Genomic DNA, 10,420 nt, shown 5'->3' with positions numbered 1-10,420 from the left:
GAGAGGTGAAGGGTGAGTCTGACTCCTGTGTCCTGAGGGAGTGGTGTCTAGGAAGAGCCCTGTTTAGGTGAGGTGCATACTGGGAAACAGGAATCCTCAATCCTGTGGTGTACAGGAGGGTGCTGAATGCCCCATCATAAGAAGTAGAGCTGAGGTCTGAAGTCCTCCTTCTGTGAAAGTGGCATCTGGGATCTGATCTCCTGGTTCATGGAGTGGTGGGCCTGAGGATCTTTGTTATTGGTGCCAGAGTTTGAAACGGGATGATTGAAATGCAGGGTCCTGGGATAGCTGAGGCTGAAAACAGACTTCTGATGCTCATGTGGCAGATGATGGACAAGAAAACCCAGGCAATGGGAGAATGGTGACTGAGCGTCTGTAATCCTGTGTTCAGGAAGGGAAAGAGGGGCTAGGCTCTCTCTGGTTCAGGGTGTGGCAGGGACAAGGGCCTGCAGGACCACTCGATTTTCTTCCCTCAGGGTGTCAGGACTGTCATTGGTCCATCATGATACTGCAGCTCATCTCCCTGGTGCTCTTGGCCGCTCTCCTCGTGGCTATCCTTGTCAAAGGTCAGGAAACTTCCAGGTTGGGGCTTCCTGATCTAACCTTTCAGCTTGGGGTAGAGGGGACGCAGGAGCTGTGACTGTGGTCTTACATGCCTGCTAGGAACTAGTCTCGGGTCATCTCAAGACTCCTGTGTGGCAGGAAGGAAGTAGTCTCAGGGGTGTGGTCTGACTCCATTTGCCCTGTGGTTCATGCTTCCCTGGGCACCAGGATTCCTCATCTTCAATGAGACAGCTTGAAATAAGATGCTGGGACTTGAGCATGATGTTCCTGGGACCCAATACTGTTAGTTAAATCCTGGACTGGCCGGCCTTTAAATATTATTATTTGCAAATTTCATATGTGAATATAATATTTTAATCAAGTCTACTACTTCCTCCCAGCCCTCCAGTTCCTCCCCTGTCTCCAGCACTTTTTCCTCCCAACTCCATGTGCTCCTTCATTTTTATAATCCACCAAATCCAGTTACTGTTCTACAGATACATGGGTGTAAGATCAGCCTCTGGAGTATGGGTAGCCTCTGGGGCAGAGGGTAAGAGACCCTCCCACAGCAGCCATCAGTTGCTCACAGTTCCTCACCTAGGGTTGGGGACTCATGGGTCCCTTCTCCATCTGTTTTGGATGTTTTCTGGCTTAGCTGAGCAGGTTTGAACTGCAGTCACAGCTCTGTGAGTCCACATGAGCATCAGGCCTGTGGGGTCCAGGAAACAGTTTTGCAGCTGTCCTCCACTGCCTCTGGCTGCCACAGTCTCTCTGACCCCTTCATGATGATCCCTGAGCTCCTGGGGGAGGGTTCAAGTTAGAGAATCCCACCTGCGATCCCATCTCCAGAGGATCTTATCCTTTGCACATTGAGACACTGTGAGTCTCTATGCCAATCACAACTTACTGCAAGAAGGAGCTGCCCTGGTTAGTACTGAGAGCTTCTGGTCACTTTAAAGTCTGGATCCCACAGCTGAAGCAGTCAGACCTAGCTCCTAGCAGCCCTCCTTTTCTGGGTCAGAGAGTTAAAAAGCTTCTGTGTGACTTGACAGCCTCCAGTGCATGTACCCGGCCCCTCTGTGCTCTTTGTCACCTATGCTATGCTGAACAAATCATGTGGGGTGAAACTCCTGCGACTCCCTGGAAGTGTAAAAGTCAGATCTTTCCTTTGTTTGGGGAACTTCTCTGAAGGCTGCTGTGGTCCTGTCCCATCATCTGTCATCCTGTCCTGAAAGCTATTCTCTTACTCTTATTAGAAACTCTTCCAGGTGTTAAAGGGAAGCCTCTCTCTTGTTTTGGGGACCTGTTACACTGTTTTCATATAGTAATGTTTTCTTTCCAAACCTGGAGGATTGGGCATAGTCTTGAAGCCCTTCTAATAGAGCTAATTCCTGAAGGGTGAGTTGGGGTCAGCTCCTTTCCTTAACCAGTGGCTACCTTTCTTACATCTATCAGCATTTAATGTTTTCAACTTCACTCTCTTGGCATAGGCTCTGACGTTCCTACCTCCCAGGAGCAGGAGCAGGAGCAGGAGCAGGTAAAGCAACGCATTCACCAGGAACTGGACCAACTGAAGACTGGACTAGGTGTGTGACCAGAAAATGGATTTCCAAGAGTATGAAAAGGTTTCCATGTGGTATGAGGTGACTTCGGAGACTGGGCCTCCAGTCCCTCAGTTTCTCTATCTGTTGAATGGGAACACAGAGTAACATTAAGGATGGCAGTCACTAGACACAAGGGCCATGCACACAGAACATGTTCAATTAAACCAGACTCCTGACTGTTCTGATATGTAAAGTCCCTGCTATTCTCTGTGCTTATGTGAGATGTTCATGGCCTCCTGGGTTACCCTGGAGGGGACAGACTCAGGAAGTTAAGAGGGAAATGACTGTGCCTGGGGATATAGCTCAGCAAATAAAGTGCTTTCTTGACAATCATGAGGACCTGGGTTTGGATTGCTCACACCCACACAGAAGCTGAGTGTAGTCACACATGCCTGTTACTTGGGGGTGTTTGGGAGACAGGCGGATTCCAGGACTCACTGGATAGTCTGGCCATAACTGGGAGCTCTAGGTTCAGTGGGAGAACCAGTCTCAAAAGTAAGACAGGAAGGAAAGAGAGAGGTAAACAGGCAGACAGAGATGTAGAAATAAGTAAACAAATAAATAGAAGAAAGGAAGGAAGGGAGGGAGGGAGGGAGAAAGGGAGGGAGGGAGGAAGGAAGGAAGGAAGGAAGGAAGGAAGGAAGGAAGGAAACACACACACACACACACACACACACACACACACACACACACACACACACACACTGGCTGGAAGTACTAGCTTGACTCAGGCTAAAACAGCAGTGCATGAAGTTGGCAAGGTCAAGTGTTTGGGTGCTTCTGAAGGGAGGGCGTTGGGGGGATTTGATCAAAAGATATTGACTGCATACAGATGTGCATGACTGCATACAGATGTGTGTGCAATAACCGTCAGTTTACAAAGGTCATGAAATCCAAGAAGAGTGGAGAGGGATACATCAGAGGGTTTGGAAGGATGAAGGGAAGAGAGAATTGTTCTAATGAAATAATAATCTTAAAAGCAAGACGAAAAGGATGTTGTCTGTGTGTATCAAATGTTGAAAAATAAATAAATAATATATATTTTAATTTAAATTTCTGGCTAGTGACAATTACGTAAATTCTTTCCCTTGTTTGTCAGCCCTCCCATGCTTTTCTCTGAAATTGATGGTCTTTTTCTTTCATTTTTACTGTTTCACATATATAAGATTTAAAAAAATATAGGGCAATGGAGGAAGACTTCCAACATTCAATCTGGTCTCCACTAGTACACACAGAACAGTGCACATACACACACATGCAAACACACAAGAATACAACACACACTACAAAAGATAGAGGAACATGGTTCCCCATGTGCAGTTTCAAGAGAGAGTGACAACTCTTGAAGTCCTAAAGGCTGGACTGATCCACGTACATGGCCAACACTGTGTGTTTAACCTGACTCACCTTCCCGAACAGACCGCCTGTGCCGCCCCTGCCCCTGGGACTGGACTCTCTTCCAAGGAAACTGTTACTTCTTCTCCAAGTTCCAACAGAACTGGAAGGAATCTGTCACCGCCTGCAGAGAAGTGGGGGCCCAACTAGTGGTCGTCAAGAGTCATGAGGAGCAGGTGTGTTGAGCTGGGGCTTTGGGCATGGCTCTAGCTAGGTAGAATTTTTCAGATAAGTATTCATCACTACACATGAAAAGGGGAGATAACACGACTGTGGACAGAGAAGGGCTGGTCCAAGAAAGTGCACATGTGTCAACACAAGTGGTTACATGGATGCTTGCTCTAGGGAACACTTAATATGAAAGGGACACTTCTGGAGTGCTGGCCAGTGTAACAGGACTTCCACTGGTGTTCAAAGTCTTGACCTGGGGCCTGGAAGGTGGATCGGTGGGTAACTGTGATTGTTAATACAGGGTAGGAAGAGAACCAACTCCTACAAGTTGTCCTGTGAGCTACACACACACACACACACACACACACACACACACACACACACAAACACATGCACACACTCTTTATTATTCTGACGAGATAATCCCTAGAGATGTCCAGAACCTAGGAAACACCAGATTTCTATAAGTTTGGGAAGCTGAGAGCAAGTTTCATGTCACATTATTTTAGTTCAACAAAGCATATGAGACAGAGGGGAGCCAGATGCCAAACATTAGGATCTGTCAAGTCCCAGGACACACTGCTTCTTAATTCTCTGTCCCAGAGAGAACTTGTGTGAGGTCTGGCCTGATCATCATCTCTGTGCCTGTGCATGTGTGCATGTAAAGTGTGTGGGGTATCTAAGCACACATATGGGTTTGTTGTTGCACTAGAAAGGTGAGGGTCAGACTGTAAGCAGAACTATGGACCAAGGTAGAAAATGACGGCAGAGACCGTCATGGCTTCCCCTTCCTCTCCAGAGCTTCCTGCAGCAGACCTCTAAGAAGATAGGCTATGCCTGGATGGGCCTGTCGGACAGAAAGCAGGAAGGCAAATGGATGTGGTTGGATGGTTCACCCCTGAAATGGAGGTAATGAATGCATGGTTTTGGGGGTGAAACTATGCCCCAAGAAATAGTTATGGTTTCTACCTTCTCCTCGGATTCCTAGACATGTCAGTCAGTTTATTGGGATGGATAAAGAGATGAGTTCAGGTATGATTTTTCAGTTCCAGCACCTGTTCTGTGCTAGATATTACAGAACTTCTTCCCTGGGGATGTGTGAATAGTTCTTACTCACTGGGGGGTGCATACTCAGGTGAGGATCCGATGACCCTCCCCAACTTCTCCTAATAGGAAATGTGAACTGTCTACCAAGACCAATTGAGATGGATTTTGCAAGCAGACACACCTGAAACAATGAAAACAGAGCCTGTTGTGTGTAGCTAGAGTTTTCCTGCCTGGCCTACAGTCAGGACAAATCTCTCTCACCTGCCAGTCCCACAGCCGCTCAGACCCAACCAAGTAAACACAGAGACTTATATTGCTTACAAACTGTATGGCCGTGGCAGGCTTCTTGCTAATTGTTCTTACAGCTTAAATTAATCCATTTCCATAAATCTATACCTTGCCATGTGGCTCGTGGCTTACTGGCTTCTTCACATGCTGTTTGTCATCATGGCGGCTGGCAGTGTCTCTCTGACTCAGCCTTCCACTTCCCAGCTTTATTCTCCTCCTTGTCCTGCCTATACTTCCTGCCTAGCCACTGGCCAATCAGTGATTTATATATTGACCAATCAGCAACACACTTGACATACAGACCATCCCACAGCACTTCCCCTTTTCTTTTCTTTCTTTTTTTTTATTTTTAAAAAGGTAGGTTTTAACCTTAACAAAGTAAAATTACATATAATTTGGGAATTTGGGCATAGCTTCTCTTACTACTTCCTGCTGGAGGGGGGCACTGTATCTTATGGGGACACAAAGAAAATTTTAGGATTATGGAATAGTTCATGAGGCTGTATTGTCTGAGCCAGTTGCCTTCAAACCATTCTGGATGTTGGATCATCTGGGCCTTGGTGTCATCCAAGACCTTTCAGGAGGTCTTGGCTGGTCAAACCTGATGTATCTTAATCTGGAACAAATCCATAGCCTTTGGCTTTCTGTGGGAACAAAAGCAGAGTCTCCTTTCCAAAGCAACACATCCTTACATCCAAATTTTGAAGTCAAGGTATCTTTAAAATATACATATTGGTTTAACTCAACATCTTTTACGATCAAATGTTTTTCTGCAGTTAAGAATCCCAAAGACAGACAACACAATCCAGATTCTCTGTGTAATATTCATCTTCACGTGGCTTATTTTTTTATATTAATTTTACTGTCTCTTTAAAGACTTTATTTTTTAAAACTATGTATTTGTTTATATAACTGTATATATCACCTTTTTTGTCTCTTTCAAGCCTACGTATATTTTACACACATTGTAAACTATTACATGTGAATCTGTCTTATTGTGAATCTATTGCTTTAAACTGCAGCATTTGTAAGATTGAAAAGGGTGCTATGGCTGCTGGCTCTGCCCACCTCAGCTTCCTAACATGTCGGCGGTACGTTTACCACCAGCTCTGGGAGCTATTGTGGGTCTATGCTTTTATCCAATCAGCGTGTAGCCCAGAAACCTCTTTTTTGTTTTGTACTAGCAAAGGCTAAATTCACCACACAGCATAATGTGCTACTTGCAGAGGCCTCATTCCTGCCATAGGGCAGGTCGAGCACGCACACTAGGAACCCACAAGTAGCTCAAACCGGCAGCTGCCGTTCATTTGAGAGAGACAATTAGGAAGCTGTTTTTAGCTCCATTTTAGAATCTTTTCTCAGGTTTTAGGTGGAAACTCTTGCCAACTCGTTGGCCCCATTTGTAGCTAGAGTTTTCCTGCCTGGCCCACAGTCAGGACAAATCTCTCTCACCTGCCAGTCCCACAGCTGCTCAGACCCAACCAAGTAAACACAGAGACTTATATTGCTTACAAACTATATGGCTGTGGCAGGCGTCTTGCTAACTGTTCTTACAGCTTAAATTAGTCCATTTCCATAAATCTATACCTTGCCACGTGGCTTTTGGCTTACCGGTATCTTCATATGCTGTTTGTCATCATGGCGGCTGGCGGTGTCTCTCTGACTCAGCCTTCCACTTCCCAGCTTTATTCTCCTCCTTGTCCCGCCTATACTTCCTGCCTAGCCACTGGCCAATCAGTGATTTATATATTGACCAATCAGCAACACACTTGACATACAGACCATCCCACAGCAGTTGCACTCAAAAGGTTTAGTTCTGAGGCAACGAATAGTCCAGTTCAGGGTACTAAGAGAATCTAAATACAGGAGTATGGTTGCCTTAAAAATACAGCTTGTCACCAGGTAGTAGTGGCACATGTCCTTAGTGCTAGCACTCAGGACACAAAGGCAGGCAGATCTCTGTGGGTTTGAGGCCAGCCTGATCTACAGAGTGAGTTCTAGGACAGGCTATAAAGCCACAAAGAGAAACCCTGCCTCAAAACAAACAAACAAACAAGCAAAAATACAGCTTGTCATACTTAAAGATCCATGATGTCATGTGAGCTACAAAGGAACTGCCTCATACCATGAAAAACATGAAAAGAAACAGGTGGAAGGAAGGAGGCCAAGGCTGTTCTCTTGATGTCCATGGAAAGAAACATGGGAGATTATAAACCAGGCTAGTGTAGAATGTCAGTGGGCTCTGAGATGTCATAATGTTTCATTTTCAGTATGACACATTTTTAGAGATCATCAAAGAATCACAGATAAGGAGGAAACACTGGACCCCAGATTTCCACAGCTGGCACTTGCTTGTCAGGAGACCTCAGTTTAGATTAGGGTTGGAGAGTGACAGGAAGCTACTATGTGACTGAGTCCATGTAACAAGGACAGTGGGGAGGGAATCTCAAGTCCCAGGGTATTTGTTAGACAAGGTTTTGTGTCCTGACTCAATAAAATGGGGAATTAGAGAAGGAGGCTATACTAGATGCTGGGAAGAATGTTCCTTGCTGAAGAACTTAGCCATTGAGGAATAAAGGGGGACAGAAAAATGCAGTAAGGAATATAAAAACCACTGCTTTGCATCAAGTCTGCATGAGAACCATTTTTTGCCTTTGGTCCAGCTGACACACGATTCTGCAAAACCGAAGATAAAAATGTGTCAATTTCACAATTTGAAGTCTCTTGATTCTGTATAAGGGTTTCTTACACAAATGCTTTAAGCACTTCAGTGTCAGAAGTTAGATATAGTGACAGTATAGGCTGGGAAGAGGTTCATGATGTTTGGGGATTTTCAATTTCAGCCAATATTGGTCTCGAGGGGAGCCCAACAACGTTTACGATGAAGACTGTGCAGACTTTTCAGATAATGGATGGAATGATAACTCATGCTACTTAGAGAAATTCTGGATCTGCAAGAAGCCTGCATCTACCTGCTCTTGGTGAAATCTGCCCAGCTCCATGACCATCGTTTGTCCAACCTATTTATCACTTAGTCAAACTTGAAGTACATTCATTTCAGTTCCTTCTGCCTTTCTGTGGATACTGGGCTCTTAATAATAGATCGGGACTCTATTTTTCCACACACCTTGTCCCCAGGGGCTTGGGCCACTGCTCTGTCCTCTCCAGTGCCTGCAGTTTCTTTGGTTGAGACTATGGTTCTGACCCATATTTTCAGCTTTCTTCCTGGAGAAAATTCTGACTTGATCACCATTTTGTTGGTCTGACTGAGATTGTCCCCCAGAGGCTTGCCTATTTGAACACTTGGTCTCCAGTAGGTGGTGCCGTTTGAGGAGTTGATGGAACTTCAGCAGCTGGACCCTTGCTAGAGAAAGCACATCATTAGGGATGGGTTTTGGAGTTTATATTCTCACCTCATCTGCTGTTCTCACTCTGTGTCTTGTGTGTGGATGAAAGTGTGATCAGCTAGGTTTCTGTCCCCGATGCCATGCTTTACCTTTCTCTGACTGTTGCTATGTCTCTACAACCATGATGAACTCTATCTCTTTGGAGCAATAAGCCAAAATAAACCCTTCCATCCCTGTATTGCTTTCTGTCTGGGTATTTTTATCATGGCAACAGAAAAGCATGTCAGTCAGATCCAACCCTTAAGATGAGATGAGAATCAGCACAAAGGAATCAGGTGTATTGAGCATCTGGCTTCCTGGAACAGGCATGTCTAGGAAGAGATTGGGTCGGGGTGTGGGGGGGTATTAAGAAAGCATTCTTACAATGAACAGCAGTGATTTCAGAGGCTGGTGGCTGTTCAAGATGCTGAGAATAAGTGATAGTTGTGGCCTCAGCACTAAACAAGACATATAGACATCCCCCCTGAAATGCTCAGGTAACATTCTAGAAGAGGGTACAGAGAGCATGTAAGAGACTGAAGGTGGAGTCAAGGGCTGCAAATGCCATTCTCTAGGATCCACACAACTATTGCAATCACTAACTCACAACAGCAGTTGCCTGCCCTGGACCCATGCAAGATTTGCCCTATCAGTCAAGTAATGGTCAGGTGCTATCAGGGCCCAATCCATGACCTTGGAACAGCTGTTAAGAGGTTCTGAGAGAGGAAGTCATTGTCCCTGGTTGTGTACTCACTGCTGAGCCCACCAGTTTCCAGTGAAGAGCACCAGCTCCAGGGTCACACACATGACCCTGGTTAGATTCAGTAGGTCACAAACAGAATAAACAGATGTGGGCATGGGTGAGGTTCAATGGAGGGTAGGGCGTGGACAGAGGTGTTAGGGAGATGGAAGAGGCTAAGGATCAAGTGTGGTCAGTGTGCACTTTATACATGTGGGGAACTGTTTAAGAACAAATTTAATTAATAGTAGAAGCCACTAGGGACTGGAGAGATGACTCAGTGGCTAAGAGCTCTTATTCCTCTTGAAGAGGGCCTAGCTTCAGTTTCAAGCACCCACATTGGGTGCCCCCAAGTGACCTGTAACTCCAGTTCTGGAGATGTAACACCCTCTTCTGATGGTGGCAAGCATCCATGTCATGTGGTGCTCATAAACTCATGCAGGCACACATATTTACACATGAATAGGAAGGGAGTGAGGGATGGATGGATGGAGGGAGGGAGCTAGGGAAGGAAGGAGGCACGGAGGGAGGGAGGGAAGGCAAGAGGGAGAAAATCACCAGGTATTTTAGGCTCTGAAGGTCTAAAGAGACATTTTTTGGTAGTGAGCATTTTAATGATTTAGGCCTTGAGTTATTTCAATTTGTCACCTTAGGAATAAAATTCCTGGGAGCCTTTTCTTTCCTTTTCAGATTACTTGAGTCTCCCTGGTCCACAGTATCAACTGTGGAGGCTGGTTCTCTGTGTTCAGAAATCCCACTGCCACTGTTAAAAGGCTCTAACTTGGGGTCATTGTTCCCAGAATTCCCTCCACACAGTATGAAAAAATGTCCACTGCTCCTCATTGGACACCAATGACAAACTAAAATATAGCTCCACAAAAGTGTTCCTTTGGGGTCAGTGAGTTTGTTGGGCTCACTTACATAGCATGGGTGAAGGGTTATCCACAGGAGTGTGGGTGACCTCACGGCAGCTGCAACACTGGAAAGTCTCACCCCATCATGGCTGATGGCTTCCTCACAACTGCATAGGCAGACTTCTCTCTTCAGTTAAGCTCCCACCGTCCAGAATTTACTGAGACTTTTAGTCTGCATGCAGTTAGGGCTGCAATACTTGCAATGGACTAAGAGGTGTGTTTAGAATTCCTGAATCCCAGGCATGAGCCCAGCGACTTCTCCAACCCTTCCATCTAGGAGAGAATGTCAACAGTCAACAGACTTGAACTTGAGGGTCTCTTTCATGTAGTCAC

General features: G+C 45.6%; 1 protein-coding gene across 1 annotated transcript; it reads left to right on the top strand.

Annotated features, from left to right (window-relative positions):
* Positions 1-502: 502 nt before the first annotated feature.
* On the top strand, positions 503-8,033 carry LOC128120576 (CD209 antigen-like protein E). The gene is made up of 5 exons (XM_052754735.1): positions 503-566; positions 2,034-2,129; positions 3,567-3,718; positions 4,513-4,622; positions 7,892-8,033. Exons 1-5 carry the CDS (start codon positions 503-505, stop codon positions 8,031-8,033), a joined length of 564 nt encoding a protein of 187 aa, XP_052610695.1.
* Positions 8,034-10,420: the final 2,387 nt, after the last annotated feature.

Source organism: Peromyscus californicus, unplaced genomic scaffold, assembly GCF_007827085.1.
Source record: "Peromyscus californicus insignis strain IS unplaced genomic scaffold, ASM782708v3 Scaffold_2__1_contigs__length_46816999, whole genome shotgun sequence".
Classification (NCBI taxonomy): Eukaryota; Metazoa; Chordata; class Mammalia; order Rodentia; family Cricetidae; genus Peromyscus; species Peromyscus californicus.
Note: the sequence above shows the minus strand (reverse complement) of the source record. Positions and strands in the feature narration are given on the sequence as shown.

Excerpts from the sequence above, each read along its gene's own strand:
- LOC128120576 (XM_052754735.1), top strand. The coding sequence starts at position 503 with ATGATACTGCAGCTCATCTCCCTGGTGCTCTTGGCCGCTCTCCTCGTG. Across the intron at positions 2,130-3,566 it reads CCAACTGAAGACTGGACTAG|ACCGCCTGTGCCGCCCCTGC; the intron begins GTGTGTGACCAG and ends CTTCCCGAACAG. Across the intron at positions 4,623-7,891 it reads GGTTCACCCCTGAAATGGAG|CCAATATTGGTCTCGAGGGG; the intron begins GTAATGAATGCA and ends TTTCAATTTCAG.